General features: G+C 39.0%; 2 protein-coding genes across 3 annotated transcripts in view; one reads left to right on the forward strand and one right to left on the reverse strand.

Annotated features, from left to right (window-relative positions):
- Window positions 1–22: 22 nt before the first annotated feature.
- eno4 (enolase 4) lies at window positions 23–18,154 on the reverse strand. Of its 2 annotated transcripts, none has more exons than XM_018724985.2 (13): window positions 17,926–18,154; window positions 14,287–14,415; window positions 12,209–12,399; window positions 9,798–9,940; window positions 9,069–9,247; window positions 7,202–7,330; window positions 6,934–7,002; window positions 6,094–6,258; window positions 5,576–5,701; window positions 2,176–2,371; window positions 1,624–1,685; window positions 836–953; window positions 23–317 (listed from the first exon to the last, which is right to left on the reverse strand). In XM_018724985.2, exons 1-13 carry the CDS (start codon window positions 18,094–18,096, stop codon window positions 268–270), a joined length of 1,728 nt encoding a protein of 575 aa, XP_018580501.1. In that variant the 5' UTR covers window positions 18,097–18,154; the 3' UTR covers window positions 23–267. The 2 variants fall into 2 exon arrangements, with proteins under 2 accessions (XP_018580501.1, XP_018580502.1); XM_018724986.2 differs by lacking the exon at window positions 17,926–18,154 and adding an exon at window positions 14,934–15,246.
- Window positions 18,155–18,227: 73 nt separating this feature from the next.
- Window positions 18,228–18,797, forward strand: part of hspa12a (heat shock protein 12A) — a 79,012-nt gene continuing 78,442 nt past the window's right edge. The window contains exon 1 of the mRNA XM_018724982.2: window positions 18,228–18,302. The gene's annotated coding sequence lies outside the window, so the exon portion shown is untranslated. The remainder of the gene's footprint in view (window positions 18,303–18,797) is intronic.

Below are 18,797 nucleotides of genomic sequence, written 5' to 3' on the forward strand. Positions count from 1 at the left end.
TGATGTAAGATTGGTTGTATGCTGTAAGATGCTCATTTGGAGTAAAATCTAGTCATGGTAATAAGCAGTAATTGGCATTTTAAAAACTTCACTAATTTGCATTAAATATTGAAACAAAAAATACAGCATGAGAGAACATGTCTAATAAACCACTAGTTGTTAAGAAAAAAAAGTTTAAAACGGATTAAACCAATAAACGTAGCCAACGGGAGCCAGCGGTTTTGCGTTTTCACCCCGTTTCTGCTAATAACGTGAGACTGAGATGTGCTAGTCTGCTGCTGCCAGTGGATGGGAAGATTCAGGCTCCTCTTTTGAACCTACAAAAGAAAACAAAACACAGATCTTAGAGTGAATAGAATTCACAACAAGCCCAAGAGGTGCTTTCACACAATTTCCTATCACGAGCGTAATGTTTGAAAGCAGCTGGTCTCAAAATTGTAACATCTCTCTCAAGTGAGCGTTCCCCGAAGATGACATCTTGCCTGCAAAATCCCACATTTGCACATGTCCTGCAGCAAGGTTTGTACAGTACAGGAAAGGCCTTGTGTGCACCATGGCTGCGGTGCAAAGGTCCATCCTTTATTTTATATAAAGATGAACTTCCTTTTCAGTACCGGTGCAGTGTCTCTGCCCTTTTAGGTGTAATTAGGTGGCCAATTAAGAGAGCCAAGGCGCATTTTGCCAGATCCTTTCCTCGTGATTCCTGACACAGGGTTCCTTTCATACATCGAAAGAGATGTGTTTTCCACAGCTAGGCGATTCCTGTCCCTCCTCCCTGGGCTTTGTCAAACCCTTTTTCTGCCAGTTGAAAGGATAGACAGAGAAAAAGCCATACCCAGGATTCCCCGCTGGGACAATTCCTCCTCTATAGAAATCAGACGGTTGTATTTAGTCAGCCGCTCTCCATGATTCAGACCTCCCAGTTTGACAAAATTAACACCCAGTCCTACAGCCTGAAGGGACAGACACACAATACAGGGGTTTTACTGCTACAGAAAATCAAGGTGGGTCCACAGCACACCAGCAAGGGGAAAAGCAACCTTATTTCTTTTACTCGTGAATATGCCATATGGCACATGGGCCAGTGGTATCCCAACAGTTCTTGAGCTTTGTGAAACATTGAACAGGTGTGGCGCCCAATTCATTTTGTGTGGTCACAAGCAACAGTGCCACGTCAGAAGTACTGATCTGATAAAGGCTGACAGACATCTGTGCTTTTCTTATAAATTCACCATTTGGCTAACTGGAATTTGAACCAAAAGTCCCATGGTAATTGCAGTAAATGCTAATGTTGTGGTATCATGTACCAGTTAGTCTTGTTTTTATACCAGGAGCTCATTAAATACGTTGTTACATATGTATTTGACTTTGACTCAGATTAGTTCTGGACTTTAAATTTTTCAAGGATGTCTGGTGACCTTTTCTGCATCGCTTAAAATTGATGTGCATTCAGAAGCTTACTTCAAGTGTGTGTCTGTTTTAAAAAAAAAACTGAATGAATTTCCAATTTAATCCGAACTGGAGATACAGGCCCAGGTGTCACGGCTGTGTTCTCTCTATTTGTTCGAAAAGGAAGCTCTAACATGATGGAACAACAGTCTACTGTACATGAACATTTGTTACCAGGTCTGAGAGAGTGTCACAGCAGGGCTCTCCACTTGTTGTTCCAAGTATGGTCACTATACCTAATGAGAAATGAAAATTGAGAATGCTGTTGGTGATCACTGACCCGATAGGTATCACTGGACACAAAGAAGAACAAACGTCACTCATTGGTACCTAAAATAAAAGATCTACAAAATGTACTTAGTCTTATCCTCCTGTCTGATCATATTTAAGTTAAACAGTGCCTTTTGCCTCAGTTATCACAATACTTAGATATAACAACATTTAAATGACATTACTTTTGACAATTTTCATAACTTCTAAAAATCCTTGGAGAAAGCAAGGCAAAACGGATTGATTTAATTTATAAATGAACTGCTCTGTTGATCACAAAATATTTATAGGCAGGAAGTGATGATGAACACAAAGAATAAAACATATACATCACCTCTAATATACTACAGTGCACTACGTAGTACATCTGTTTCCAAGAACATTTTGAATGGTATTAGAAAAATCACAAATTAATGTAATACAAGCAGTTTCAAGACCAAGCAATGCGCTTCATACCTTCTAGCTGTTGAGTGATGCGGATTAGGTCAGTGACTGTGGTTTGGTTGGTTTGTTTCAGAACAAACCCTCTGGCCCAAGCAGGGGATGGCATCCTTTCCAGTGAATAGGGGTCTGTGGGAGCATATGTCCCATCACAGTAGAGAGAGCATGTGGGCCTTAGAACACTATTCAGCTTCTCCCATTGTTCCTGGTCCTATAGAGGATTTCACACAACAGTGAATTAAAAACAAGCAACGTAATTATAAAGCAAATATTTTGTAGAATTTTAAAGCTCCTTTTAAAATCTAGTACAGGTGGTCCTTGGGTTACAACATATGCAATTTACGACCACCTGGATTTACGGCGGTCGTCCCATTAACATTATTGTTCGAGTCCCAACGTTAGGTCTTAATATCTAACGATGACCAATCCATGTCCTGTGTAACTGCAACAACACAGCCGTATTTATTAATTGTTTCGAGTCTGTCAATGTTTGGATGTCTAGCAATTGTGCAACTTTTCATTTTTGTTCCACTTCAAGTTGCTTTTTTATTTAAAACCGCTAACTTTCTGGTGGTGCTGAAAAGAAAAAGCACAAAAGCATGTTGCCGGGTTAGGCTCCGGCTCCCCGCGATCCCGTATGGGACAAGCGGTTCAGACAATGTGTGTGTATGTGCATCTAATATATAATATGATATGTAATGCAGATAAGATTGCTCCCTTTGGCATATCCCAGCAGAGTTCTTATAATGACAATATTATATTTTGTCAATAATAATATTAACAAAATGAATTACTAAATTCTCATATACTTAGCAGTCATTAACAGTATGAGCTTGACTATGTGGCACAATGTGTTTCTGCGTTTAGCACATGGACACCAATAGATCTGAAAGCACAGACTTGGAGACTACTGTCTGCATACATTTGGCTCATATTTTTCTCCAAAGCAACTTGCAATGTTTGCTTACTTGGAGTGTTTTAGGCCATCCATACAACTGTCTAGACCTATTTGTAGTAAGTACTTTGTACAAGAGTACTGCAGCAGGAGTGGGATTTAAACCTCTGACCTTTGAGTACAAGGTGGCAGCACTAATCACTGCACTACCTGCTGCCTTATTATGAGCACCCAGCGTCATAGTTATAGAACAATGCCTTTAAATTTTCCAACATGACCTTGGGGAAGAGGTAAAGATAACTTTTGTTGATCATTAAGAAGTCATGTTGGGACATGCTTTCAGCGCTGTCTTTAGAGTGACAGTTTTAGCTTAGTTTTCAGTGTTTAAAGTTCCGCAAGTTTTTTGTCTCTGTTGCACATTTTTCTACAGTATTCAAAAAAATTTGGGTAAATTTATTTTTCTTTTATGTTTATTTCTTAGAACCGTGTCTATTGAAACGAATTTATTTTATACGATGGCATTTCTATTAATACTGGTTATCCTATAAATAGGATGTTGGGTCACTTTTTTTTTTTTTTTTTTAAAAACTTTTGTGACTTCTTTGAAGTTGGCATTTTTCCACACTCGAAGAAAATGAATCAACAGATATTCAGAACAAATGAATAGTGAAGTATGTACATTCAAAGCAAAAGGACAGAACTATAGTAAAGTTGTCATAAAATAATGGCAAAACAGCTTTCATCCTAGTTTTCATTGTCATTTCAGTAATCATTATTACTTTCATCAAAATATTGACTAGGGTAGTAATTTCTCTAAAACTTTAGTTTCCATTCAGATATTTATCCTATATATCTTAAATTCATTATTTATATATATATTATATATAAGAATGCAATTTAAAAAGTAAAATGGGGCATTAATGTGAAAAATTACACATTTGTGTGGCATTCATATTTAATTAGGTCTCTTCCATTCCAACAGACACTAGGTGGGTTGAAAAATTAAACTAATTGTCGATATATATTAGTCTTATTAGCTGATACGTTAAATCACGGTGCTGTTAACAGACCCATGGTTGTGCTTGGTTAAAACAGTTAAAGTGAGAGAGGGAAAGTAGGATGTTGGGGATAGATATCTGGTTTGGGAAATGAAAGTGTGGTTGAGTCGATAACATTGCTTAAAACATTATCTCCATCCATTTATAAAAACAGTAGTCAGACCCTACTTGTAGATGTGTTTATTAGTTTTGATTACAGAGTTTAAAACTTGGGTTATACTATCTGCCAAACTACGGGGCACTCGGTACTATACTGATTAGTACAGCTGCTTTACAAGTGAAGAACCAAGGTTTGAATGCCACCTTCTGCTATAGTTTCCGTGAGTAAGATAGTTAACCTGAATTGATACCATAACAATTGCCAAGCTGTGTAAATGGTAATAATTTAGTGTACAAAACTAATCTCTTTGGAGAAAAGTGTGAGCTAAATTAATGAAAAATAAACTAGGGGAAGAGTATGCTTGAGGTCAGGTTCATAAGCATACATGGCACTTACAAATAACAGAAGTCCAAGTAATGTAAATATTAAAGAAGGTGTACAAGTTTTGTTAGTACAAGTGTTAAGTGGTACAAGGAGTAATAGTCAGATACAGAAGCGAACCCAGCATGATAGGTAATGTAGAGCTTAACAAGAATGCATCTTCACACTTCTCATACTGCCAGTTATATCATAATAAAAGGACGCTGCAAAAACAAAATGTAGCCAGTTATTTGTCGCTAAGAGTTGGAAAGGGCATTAGGGAGCACATAGGGGGATGAAGGCCTATATCCAAGAGACTATGCTTGGAAATTAAAGCAAGAACACTTTCTATCCATGGAAACCACATGCATGAACTATATGGCAAGTCAGATCAAAGCTAGAAATGCTGGCTTCATATTTATAGTGACTGTTTTGCCATGTGCTGTTAAGTACTTTAGAGAACTGGAGCACAAACATTGAATCTGCATTTCTCCCAATATTCAATTGTATCGAAAGTAACATGAGAAGTGGTGACCGTTATTAAAAATGTTTAAAAGTTATTAGGAGACGCTGCGTTGCCTTTTGGTAACATGATCTTATCTGGTGAGAACATCCTGCTTTTCTGTGCCCTTTTAGCACACACCAATTTAGGCTTTTAAATCTTTCTCTTATCTGGGTCAGACCCCACATTTGTGGCTATCAGGTTAGTGACCCATTTTATTTCACTTGACACGCCTTTTTTGTTAGCAGTATGATTTATTTTGCTTGGTTTTTTGTAAAATGAACCTTTCCCACAGCAAATCCAGGTTTGCCTCAGACCGCCAAAGCAATTTGAAACAATTCTACACCAATGCAAACTAAATTAAGGAGGAACTAAAGCTAAAAAAAAAAAAATAAATAAATAAAAATGCATGCATAATCTACAATATGATGAAGGTTTTGTAGAAAGAAATATTTCACAAATGCAAGAAAATCATGGTTAGATAGGAGTTATAAATTTACCTCTTTTCGAAATGGATCTATCAGAGCTGTAATCGCAGGATATTTGCTTGTCAGGTCTTCGTAGATGTCCACTAATTCATCAGGAGACTTTGGGTTTCCGCTGATGATTCCATACTTGCCTTTTGGCTGTGGTTGAAGACAAAACAAATCAATTATTTTCCACTACCAAACAAAAGTAGATTTTTTTCCTTTTGCATTTTTCCACAATTTGAAATATAGATGTTTTACATTCTTTAATATTAAATTCAAACTGCCATAGCAACACAATAGTTCGTTCTTTTTATGTCGTGTTCATATTTGCTCTTCAGCACATCATCTGTGGTCTGCATGGGCAGCACCACTATAAATTCTGTTCGTAACAAGCAGGTTTTCTACCTTCATTTTTTTGGGTTTCCACTTTTTTCTTAACCTTTTTACATGGGCTGTTTTGTCTGGGATAGCTGTTCACTACGGTGTGTGCTTAGAACCACTACAGTGTTAGGAGTTAACTCTTCACGATCCCCTGAACTGTCACTTACGTAGTCCATTAACTCATGAGCGCTGCAGTTTATTGCCAAACATATCTTGTTCCCAAGTTCAAGGCGAAGGTTACTGCATGCCTCCGTAATTAGGTCTAAAACCTGTTCAGGTCGGTCACATCCCATCACCAGCCCTCCAGAGTCTGAGGTCGTATTGAAAGCATGCTAGGAAAGAAGGAATCATAACAGGTTGGGGTTACCAAGACAAAACTGTTCCTTCCAAAACATGCATTATTGAAGGCCTGTTGTTCATTGCGGGTTTTCTTCCGATGAGTGTTGATTAAGGTCAGCGCGATTTACTCTGCACTACAAAAGACATTCACCTCTGACCGCAGCGCACCGACACTGACCACTCATGTTCAGTATCTTTGTAAAGAAGGAAATACTACACTTCTTTTGTGTAATGAAACAAGGAATACTTTTCTATTAGCCACCTTACCTTCTTTTTTAGGTCTGTAGCAGTGGTTAAAAACAGATTGACAACACTATTAAGAGTATTACTCTTGAGAGCGTAACACAGAGCAATAAATTACAATCAGGGAACCAATTGTGTAAAACTGCCGCCGCGGTTAAAAATACGTACAGCTTTTGAGGCAGATCACGTAGCGCTGAGAATAAAATATATTTAAACATAAGAATTGTGTGCATACATTTAATTGTAATGACTAATTTTTTTGATTTTCAAAAGCAAAATCATGCAAGTAATGACACTAGGACTTATAATTTCCACAACACCGAACTGTTAGGCCTATAGGTACTGCTACAGAAAATTGAATGCTTACATGGATAAACACAAAAGAGTGCCTACATGTTCGTACAGCTGTCTACATTTTCTCTTACCCCAGTTTTTGAGGTGGCATTCAGTATCTTTGCAATCTCTTTTTGAAGCTCAAGGACCATTTCGACAATCTGTTAAACAGGTCATTTATCAAGTTAGAGAAGTGTATCGTTATGCTGTGTAGATGTATGTTTTATTATACTGTCAAGTAGGGGTTTTGTGCTTCAGTTTTTATGAATCATATGGAATAATGGTTTTCACAACTTTGTGGAAAGTGTCTTTGAAGAATGGAAGCTGAACAGAAAAAGAATCAAATATAAGCGACTATACTTGTCTGACACGTTGTCCTGCCACGGGTATGACAATGACTTCCTCCACAAGATTGAGCTTTCCTGGGGAGGTTTTGCCACAGTTCAGCAGTGTAACCATGGGAATTGGCATCTCCACATTTTTTAGACTCTGTGGATGAGGTCAGTCTTCACATAACTAATTCAATAGAATGCACATACGTATTAATCACTATCATTTTCATAGCACAAGGAGTATTAAAAAATTGCTTATTTCTAGTTTCATTTGTAAATTACTTATTGGCTGTAGTACAGTGAAAATTACTTCTATATCCACAACAGGTCACATTCAAATATAACTGCGACACAGACTGAGTGCAAGTACATTTTAACGTACTAAATTAATTATTAGTTGTTTCACATTGCTCTGATATACTTTTCTTAATGTATTATTAATTTTAAAAACACACTAGGTCCTCAACTTACAAACAGTAGGTATCAAAAGGATATTTGCATTTCAGTTTGTTTGTAAATCCATCCGTTACATCACAATCGATAAAATCTTAATAATACAGATGTCGCTCACATTATTCAGGAGCTAGGTTCTGTAAAAACCTTCAGCTTTACAATTATGCATTAGCTGATGCTTTCCTCCAAAGCGACTTACAACGTTAAGGTATTTACAATTATTTACCCATTTATACAGCTGGGTAATTTTAACGGAGCCATTTTAGGGTAAGTACTTTGCCCACGATACTATAGCCAGAGGTGGACATGGGACCTGCAACCTTTGGGTCTAAAGGCAGTAGGTCGAACCACTACGCCACCGGCTGCTTCAGATAATGCAAAATTAAAAATTAAATTTAATTTATTCCCTTATGATCCACCACTCATTATACACAGAGTCACTGTGCTCCAGAGACTATGCCAGAAACACAGGGCGAGACAGAGGGAACACTGTGGATGAAATGCCAATTCAATCACTTTCAGTTTGCTATCTCTGCAGTCAAGAAAAGTGCAATGATCGACAGATACCTCGATTTATTTGCTGGGTAGGTTCTGTAAAAGTCTTTGATAATGAGATAGTTATTAAAATTGAGACAATATATTAACTTGGAGCCAAATTAAATTAAAACTAATTTAAAATGACTGAAAATAACAATGCACTGCCTCTACAAATTTCCATCGTTTGCCCATATCATGGAAAATGTTTGCTATCTTGTTGTTTATCACCGACATTGACAAACACCAAACACAAGCTGTAAACCGAGCAGGTGGTAGCGTGATGGTTAGAGCTATCATCTTTGGACCCAAAGGTTGCAGGTTTGAGCCTCACCTCTGGCTGCAGTACACACCTTGAGCTAAGTACATATTCTACACAGCTCCAGTTAAAATTGCCCCACTGTGTATATAAATAAATAATTGTACCTTACAATGTTAAGTTGCTTGTTAAGGTTCTTACCCTAAATTGCTCCAGTAAAGTTACCTTGCTGTATAAATGGGTACATAATTGTAACTTCAACACTGTAAGTTGCTTTGAAAAGCATCAGCTAAATGAATAAAGGTAAACACTGTGGAATTGAGGTGAAATACTCCAGTCCTATTACTTTTTGGGTATATTTTACTACCAAGTAAGGACTGTCTGTGGAAACATGGACTGGATTCAGGTCTACAACAATTTTTGAAAATAGAAAGGAAAATGCATTTAAATTGGAAGAAAAGCTTTGTATCTTGAAAAATTCACAACCCAAATGTTTGTAACATGAAGACCCAGTCTATTTTAAATGAAAAAAAAAATGAAAAGCTATTATTGTACCTCTGGATGTACTGCAGAAGCTACTTGAAAGGCCTACCACGCAAAGGAAGTCTTATGTCCCTCGGTGAGGGTGAGGTGACGTGCACACACAGACCTGGTGGCTACCGAGAGATCGGATGTGTTCGTAGAGGGGGACTGTCTTTAACAGAGCCGCGGCCTTGGCCACCACCAAGGACACGCTGCCAATGGCCATGCTTCCTGGTACCACAATCGCTGGAGGCTCAGGCGACGGAAGGGGCTTCTCTGCAACGTTGCTCTTCTTCCCTGTGCCCGCTGTGGAAGTGAGATTATGCCCACGAAACACGGTGTAGATAAACTCTTCAATGGATCGAAGTGCCATCAACTTGAAGTCAACTCATAGCAACCCCTAGCTTTCAAAGCAAGGGAGGAACAGAAGTGGTTTGCAAGCATCCTCATCCAACCATATCCCAAGCACTGTGAGGCACCAGGGCTACCTGGTGAGCTACCATGGAAAAGCAAAATAGTCTTTTGAGAACTGACGATTTTCTCATGAGTTATATTAATTGTTTCCTAAATATTGACACACTGTGGGCATCTATTTCAGATTTAAAGACTTTAGAAGCAACAATTTGTGTCAGTCAATAAATACAAAAAAATAATACAAATTTATGCCATTAGTCAATAAATACAAATAAATTAAAAATTTTGGACATATACTTTTGTTGTTTTATTTACAATTTTACCTCTGCTTCAGTCACTGTGAGGCTTGATGAAGCCAGTTATTATTTTTGATCAAACAAAGTGTGCTGTTCAGATTTGGCTGCTCACGAACAGTGGCCTACTGTCGATGTTCGAGGTTTACCTTTACCGCCACCTTTTTTGTTAGCGGGAGCAGGAGGGGGTGGTGTAGGATCACGTACAGGTTCGGTGGCCTGCTCTTGCTCCTTCTCCTGCTCTTTACGCGTCCTGTCCTGACGCTCCAAGAAACGTGCCATGAAAAAGTCACTGTGGCACACAAACATTTTTCTTTTTTCAGAAACCGCACAATTGTTACCAGGACCGACTGAATAATATTCAAAGTACAGTAATGAATAGCATTAATTTCATTTTCACATGTGTACTGTGTCATCAACGAATAAACGTCAGTACATGAACATTACTCTGCAGCTGCCATACATCCAAAAGGAACCCTCACATTACTGAAGTGGGACCTACTGTTTTCCCACAAGGCATTTACGTTCATCCCATCTTGCCTAACTCGCTCATCATACACACGCGGCCCCATGTGGAAAAGTTTGTAGACCCCAGCTGGGCTGCCCATGTGTTGTGTGCGGGTCCCATGTGGACATGTTTGCTTGGTACGGACAAAAATGAACTGCAGACAGACCGCAAAAGCAGACTTAATGTGTCTACTAATGTGTATGAAAAACACTTCATTATTGCTGATTTGAGTACAAGTGCTCATGCAAAGTGTGCGCAGCTCTAATATTAAAACTGTAATAATATGAATATTCTAAGTTGGAAAATACATTAGCTGGTTTGGCTAGTTGATAAGAGGAAAATTTATCGTACATTGATGCAAACCTTCAAAAAATGTGCAAAAGCACAGTTCTCTTAGGAGTAACTGTGCCATGCTCTTTTAACAGCTCTAAGCCTGTACCATTAGATAAATAAGGGATGTAGGCCAGCTTTCTGAAGCTGAGGTCAATAAGGCATTTAATGAAACTACTACAATTTACTACTTAAACAGCAAAAAGAGACTAGTGGCTTTTTCCCATAACCATAATGCCAGCAGTTAGTCTTTTGAGGTTCTCCATAACTTCATGTGAGTCAATGTATCGGGACTCCATCTCCTAATAATGGGCCCTGACAGCTGGGAAGCCCAGGCCCACTGTGTCACTGATTGGCTCATTAACCGGCCTTCGGATACGAGGGAAACGGCTCTGCTGCCGGACCAGCGTTTCCCTTAACGCTGGCGAAACATGACAGTACAACCGCGATCAGAAAGTCATGGCCATAGTGTCCTACGCTCCATAATCACATATTTGTTTCTTTCTGGTAGTCTATTAACTTTGCCATACATTCTCAAGAAAATCGCAATTTTAAAAAACCAAAACCAACGAGAAAATCATAAAAACCAGGTAGCAGGCTAGCTTTAGAATACTGTGTAAATACCAGCAGGGAGGTATTTTATGACCGACTGTAGCAACTGTAAACAAATGTAGGCAACATACGACGTCTCTAAGGGCGTACGCTGAGTACAAAGAAACACGTGCGAACATTTAGTTCAATCCGGTCTTCTATCTGCAACATTTCAGCTTTATCGTTACAGAGATGTTAAATCTCTCACTTTTGACTTTATTTTGCCATTTTTAAGCTTACATTTACTCATAGAGCTAACAATTTTTTTCAAAGCAGCTTAGAATGTTAAGCTACCCAACTGTATAAATGGGTAAATAATTGTAAATAGAATTGTACTGTAAAATGTAAGTTACTTGCAATGATTCGCCTACTCATGCAGCAGGAGAATTTTCATTGGAGCAGTTTGTGGTACCTTGCTCAAGGGTACTGCCGAACCTGGATCCTTCTGAGCGTAAGGTGGCAGGTCGAAGCACTATGCTATCAACCGTCCCTAAAAAAAAACCTTCTCTAGCCTTTTCTTTTGGTGTCACACACCTTTAGTTCTTTGTTTTGCCCCAATTTAATTCAGTGTTCATTTTTATCTTCCAAAGGCCAATATTTCCACTTACTCCCTCATGACCTTTAATTGTGGACACATTTCTGTTGTCAGTTGCTAGCTTTTGGCCTAGTCAATCAAAGCAACACCAGAAATTATGGATTTTTGGTTTTTTTCTTTCTTAAATGGCTGAAATAGGCTCAGATGCTATGTCTAAGGTCTGTTCTACTTAACTGACAAAATTTTTTGTATGGTCTTCATTCATAAAGCTTTTTGTCTCACATTGTTTATACACATATTATACACACACATACGTTAACTGAAACTGCTTGTCCCAAGTGGGGTCGCGGCAAACTGGAGCCTAACCCAGCGACACAGGGCGCAAGGGACACACCCAGGACGGGATGCCAGTCCGTCACAAAGCACCCCAAGTGGACCTTGAACCCCGGACCCACCAGAGAGCAGGCACAGGCCAAGTCTGCTGTGCCACCACATCCCCCCACACATTATACCATACACCTAATAGCCACAAAGTTAATGTTATAATATACTTTTGCAATTCTGTAGCGAAGCAGAAAACATCTATAAGTACATACCTTAATACTTTATCCACGCCTGCTTGGTCAGCAGGTTCAAAGCCCTTTAGCATCATGGACAGTGGTTCAGTGATCCAATCAAGTGCCATCTGCACAGAATGATTTCTTCTATCATTTCCATTGATAGCAAGGTCACCAACGCTGTCATCTCTGGGTTCACGGTGACTGGATATCACTGCGGAGCATACGTTCTAGGGCAAGACAAGCAAATCACATATTAGAACCATGAGATGGATTGACAGGAGATCTACTTCATTTCTTTTAAGCTGCCTTACAATAATTGAACAGCTACTAATGTCTATTTCCACTGCTTTTTACACCAAAAAAAATCAACAACACTTAAAGATGGCATTTGCACCCAACTACAATAATAGATCCCTGTCTCACGGTGTTCAAAGACCGAGCAGGAACTAGAGACACAAAATCAATAAATGCAACTAAATTATATTTTCACCTCTCACGTTCCTTCCTTTCATCTGACGAAAGATGGTTCTTGAAATATTACGGACATTCTATCCGCCCAAGGCCGTCTTAAACTTGAGAGTGAAACAAGAATCGAATTTACCACGTTTTCTTGTCTGAGCTTTTTGAAGCCATTTCTTAAATACGGTACACCAAGCAAATATTATGCCCAAATCACCTGCGAATGTACTTGAGATAGCCAACATTTGGACATGCAAGTCCTTAAATATTACTTATACAGAAAATGAAAATTAATGTAATAACCACAGGTTGCAGACTACTGAGCAGCGATGTGTTCAGCCTGCTCTGACGTGACACCGCACAACCTCTGATGCGGTCCAATTAATTGTACTGAGGCAGGACATTGATATAAGGATTTGTTTGGGCTGTGTCTCTCCTTGCTTTGGCAGAGCTTCCAAAAGGCTTTTCCGCTGACAATGATGATTACAGACGCAGGCAGCGATGACACAGTCACCTCTTGCTGACCTGAAGCCAGCAGCATGGTTGGAAGGTGGAGTATCTGAGTTAATATCCACTCTTCTCTCTCCCTTTAGGTTCATCACTGGCTTCGCTGTTCTCTGTCACAGTGGATTACCATCAGACATCTCATAGTATTTGCCAAATAGGAGCGGTAATAATCCGAGAGCATCGTTCTACTGCAAATCCCGCTAAAACCGGGACTGCGTACGAGCGTCTTGCTGTCGCTTTTCTTAGATTTCATAGTGAATCTTAGTACTGAAACGTCGCATTGTTCCAGGCCCTGCGGAATCACGTGACGGACATAGTGTTTGTAAATATGGAGCCGTACTTAGTGTGAAATTACAGACAATCATTTATATCTGAAGTCACTTGATTACACTGTGGTAGTTAATATGTTCTGATTTTGATGAAAACCTACATTACCAGAGCTACGACCAGCATTTCTGACAATTGCCTTTCCCCCCTCAGTGATTTTTCAGGTCCTGATTTATTGGAGTTCCATACAGCAGAGCAGCCGAGCGCCGTTTTATCTCATATTCCCAAAGCCAACTAATTTATCACACTTTTCAATGTCTTGAAAAATTAGCCCACTTTTTACATAAAATAATCCTCATCTGAACAGTTTTAATTTCTGTGGGTTTTATTCAAAATCATTTCACCTGGAATCGTGCCATCTCCTGTATTACAGTTACTTTCTGTCCAGCGTGCGCTTTGGTATAATTTCTTCAGAGCTCTCCAGAGCTTCCAAATCCTTATTTTTACTTGTGTCCACAAAGCTTCTCAAAAGCCAAAACTAATTACCCTTTCAGTTCGGTTAATGATCTGAATTAAAGACTTCAGTTCAGAGGCTGAAATCAAAGCCTTATTTTCAAAAAAGAATGCTAAGTTATTCACTATATATTACATGAATGTAAATTTACTAGATATAAAATTTGAACAAAATTAATAATCTCGGATTCTTCTGAATAATTTGAAATATTTACAAGGTTTTGATGCTGTACTAGCAAATTAATAATTGCACTGCAGCCGCTTTCCTGTAAATTATAAACAGTGTTGTTTAGTATCTAATGCTTGCCACAAAATGAATTATACATATATATCAGTGGGTAGACGCTGCAAAGGCGCTGGATTATTACCTTTTCTTCATTTCTAATGATGCAAAGGACATGTGCCTCAACTGTCAACTGGCCTTTTCCATCATACAGTTCTCTTCCCAACAGTCTGCTCACAACTGGTGGAGTTGCAATCTGTGAAAAGTAGTTGGACTGGAGGGAAAAAATAAAAAAAACATAATGATCAATTTCAACAGCAAAAAATGCAAGGCTACCACAATTATACCGATGGTTAAAAGAGCTGCTCAAATTTGCAATAACTTTCAGACATTTAAATGACACATGACTGAGACGTTGCACATTTATGTTGAAATGACACGTGTTAAGTTGATGAGGGTCGAATCATTGTCATCGGTCCTCATCAGTAAAGAAAGGAAATCCTTTTCGTCAGGATAAAAAGTTACATTTTAATGATATTGCAAATGATAATATGAGACAAAACCTGACAAAAAAAAAAAAAAAAAAGCGGACACTGGAGTTTGTCCCCATATCCCTGCAATTTATTTGTTCCATAATAATTTAACCAGTAACAACATCGCGGCTTTTATCATGTTGACAAGATGCATCTGATCTTCTACTAAACCAATCAGTTTCCTCAGAAATCATCTTATTGCTATTCATAAAAGATTAACTGAAAAAGTTTTTTTTTTTTTTTTCCTTCTTCTCCATACCAAATAGCCGTAAATATCCGGCGGGTTGTCCATGAACATGATGTTGAGGGCGTCCTCCAACTTCTGCACAACTCCATTGCACATGTAATACTCAGCGGCTCTTTTTTTCAGCTCGTTAAATTCTCGCTCTTCCTTTGTAGGTCGATGGTAAGACATGTTTGGACTGTAGAGAAACTGATTTCTACTCTGTGGGTCTCTTTAAAAAAAAAAAAAAAAAAAAAGCTGTTTTCAGAGCGGTACTACCGGATCCAAACTGTGAGCTTTCTCAGATTCCGTCAACAGCGCGTGTTGGCGTGAGTCCTGGTTGCTGGGCAACGCGCTAACAAACCGTAACATCGCGAGACGACCGAACCACAGTAGTCCGCCATATCAATTTATTATACATTTTATCTCTGCTCTATGGGTTTTTTTTTTTTTTTTTTTTAATCCGGATATTTCTGGAAGGATTTTAACACTCGATAATAAGAGGCCATTGAAGGTTATATCCGGAGATGCGCTATCGCTTCTGTAACAGTAATGATGAGTCGATGTTAAAAATGACATGAGTTTTTTTTTTTTTATTCATGATACATTGTTTTAAATAAGATCCAGTTAAATAACGCTGAGTTGCACTGAGTGGAAAAAGCAAGCACACAACAGCTCGCCACTTTCTGGCACGCGTGGCTGCGCTGGAGCTGTGCGCACCCCCGGTACCGTACGGGCGCTGCGTGGCGTGGCGTGGCGTGGGGGAGCGCGACTGTGGCCGCACCTCGTTTTACAGCTACATGATCATCGTCCGCGAGGCGCAGGAGGAGAGTATGAACTCTTTTTCATTAAAATATCTTCCTTGTCATTTTACTCAACCTACTGAATATGGACGTAACAGCTTATTTTATTTTATTCTTTTTTTTTTTTTTTTTTTTCCCCCCTTGAAGTGACAGTCGTGAGTTTTATCCAAATTTCAGCTACGAATGAAAAATACTTGTGCAAAACGCCTGACGTGTCCTTTTGTTCCCACTCAGTTATTTTGCCACCTGAGAAACAGCAAATGTGTCCAGCTGTCAGAACATCTGTCTTATCCTTATTTCCTATGGTGCAAGACCATGGTTCGGATATTTGTGCGGTCAAAACAGAGGCTTGTGAAGGAATTGGCTGTAATGTGTGGGTTACAGACAAAAGGTGGTTTTATATTATATATACACACACTTGGGTGTCTGATAATGAAGATGTTGGTGGGAGAACTGAATGAAGTGAGATTGCTGATCTTTCACTGGAAGAAGCAGTTGTGACATTTGCCAAGGCCACTGTTTGGAGACAGGACAGTGGGACCCAAGGGATGGTTACTGTAGAAGCACTCGCAGGTCCCCTGTGCCCTAATTTGCATGCGAACTTCGCATTCCTTGGTTAACATGTATGAATATAATACAGCAAGAATGTCTTGTCATCGGCAAAACTATGAAGAACAGAGTGTTCAAAGTCAAGTGCATTTTAAGGAAAGTCACAGCTATGTCGGGGCACGGAAATAAACCGGCTCTTTATGCTGTTGCTTTGCTGTCTGAAACAAACCTGCATTATTATACCAAGAAATAGTCGTAGGAAAGGTTATGTTGACCCCACCCCCTACCCCATCCTAGGTACTTGTCCAATTAACTTTTAAAATATTTTCTCAGTAGTTCTGGAAAGTTATTTTTACTCAAAGAAGGCTATTTAGGATAAAGGGATAAAATCGTGTATTTAAATCAAATACATACAGACAGCAAGTGACTGATTTTTCTTAATTATTATATAGGTAAGAGGATGGGCTATAAATAACTCAAAGTTTATTTGCCACGAACCTACAGACTATAAATACATCGCGATCACTGGTTAGTCTGCATAAAAATTCTTGGAACCACACAACATGATCTGTTTCCTGTGTCGTTAATGCAGGCGTTGCTACAGATTGTCCTCTTATGCCCCTACTTTTCATCTGTGTGGAGCGCGTGGCTCACGCGTGAGTGGCAAATAAAATAAATAAATAAATAAATAAAATACATGGAAAGTGTTGAAGTTCAAGTTCCCTCCGACTGCACGGCTACCTCCGATTCACCAATCTTGTCCTTACTTTACACTAAACACTTAAAAAGGCGTGAACATTTCCAATCTCAAATTTATGAGCTCAGTTCAAGCACGAAAATTTGTTTAAATTGTTTAAAGAAATGGAGACCCGCGGTGAAACTCTTTACGAATGTTATAAACACTAGAGTTCATTGGAAGTCGCTTTGGAGAAAAGCGTCTGCTGAATAAATAAATATAACTGTAAAGGAGATCAAATAAATCAGTGCCGTGCTTTCAAGGCACAGAAGAGCACAACTGTTGCACTTATAGTTGTGATGTGACATTGGATTTTATTCGTAACATTTACTTCCAAAAGATCTGAAATGTCACTGATTTTTTTTTTTTTTAAATGAAAGTCACTAATAAAATATTTTTGAGATTTTCTCAAGCAATTTCCATCATTTTTCCTGTTTTTTCGGAATACCCAGATGGACCAAGTATTGACAGATTTGAGGGATCTGAATTTGCGTTATGACGCGCATTTTACTTTCTCCCAAACGCGGCGCACATTCAATCAATACACCTGAAAGTGGAATTAGAGCTTGGGCTCTATAAAATACAATTAGTTAGCAAATAAAAATAGGCTAGAGTCAACAAATAAACGTCCCCAAGATGCACGTGTTCGTGACTGACTTTATTACAGTCAGAATAATTATACGCATATAGGTGAATATTGTTTGCATACTTTCATTTATACTCTACAGTATGCGTTCTGTAAATTATTGTACCGAAAGAATAAAATATAAGACTAATGTAGCGGGAGGGATATTCTAAAAATGTATGAAAACAAATGGAATTTTTTTTTAAAAATTAAAAAATATACAGCATTTAATACCAACAAATGCGTGCAAAAAATGTTATTTTTATTCGACGCAAACTAAAGATCGCGATTGTGGTGTAAAGGTCTGACCTTGACCTTGTTCAGAGCGCAATCCTCCGCCGGTCGCGCGCGGCTCCTCCACGCCACAGTGACACGGCAGTCGCGGCTGGAAGCAGACGGACACCGCGCCCACGCCACGCGCGTGTTCTGCCGCGTGCCACATAGATGATGATCATGCTGCCGGTACTTTTGTATCACACCACACATTATGTTTTACGTTCATACCTGTTGTGTATCCAAATGCAGCTAATTTCTGCGGAAAGACGCAATGAAACGTGAACACACGCAGTCCCGCCGGCGACTGGTGTGGTAAAATTGCGGTACTTCTCGTGACAGTCAGGAGTCGCGAGACAGACGACAGCACGCGTTTCACTGCGGCTTTGCGTTTATTTATTACCCATTCACTGCTGTTCGTAAGTAAAACTTTCACTTTTACTGACCTCTCAGAGCGTTTTGGTGCAGGGCTCGCGCGCCCGGTTATATTGGAAGTGTAACACATGCGAACTGAAGGCAATTGGACTAATTAATGACAGTAATATCGACATGACAACTCAGGGAGCGCATCCATATCAATCATCGACCGACCTCGTTATATTTCTGTGTCATGTTTAAATGTCCCTTTATTTTCACAACGATCTTTATGTACCTCCGTGAATTGCGTCTACAGTGATTAATCTGCATGGATTTTTATGAACACTGGATAAATATAATATTAGCGGGCTTCGTCCAAATTCCTTAAAGCGACCAAACTTACTATGTTTTTAATACATTAACTGCCCAGTTCGGGAATTTTAAACGTGGCGTTCGATGGATGATGAGACTCTCGTTTTTTGAGGCAAACTAAGTACATACTTATTTAATTTGGAATACTTCCCTCGCAGCGTTTAAAGCTGTTTTTGTTGCCCGCG

This window comes from Scleropages formosus, chromosome 8 (genome assembly GCF_900964775.1).
Source record: "Scleropages formosus chromosome 8, fSclFor1.1, whole genome shotgun sequence".
Classification (NCBI taxonomy): domain Eukaryota; kingdom Metazoa; phylum Chordata; class Actinopteri; order Osteoglossiformes; family Osteoglossidae; genus Scleropages; species Scleropages formosus.

Excerpts from the sequence above, each read along its gene's own strand:
- eno4 (XM_018724985.2), bottom strand. The coding sequence starts at position 18,096 with ATGTGTGGTGTGATACAAAAGTACCGGCAGCATGATCATCATCTATGT. Across the intron at positions 2,372-5,575 it reads TAGATCCATTTCGAAAAGAG|GACCAGGAACAATGGGAGAA; the intron begins GTAAATTTATAA and ends AATCCTCTATAG. Across the intron at positions 1,686-2,175 it reads CATCACTCAACAGCTAGAAG|GTATAGTGACCATACTTGGA; the intron begins GTATGAAGCGCA and ends ATTTCTCATTAG.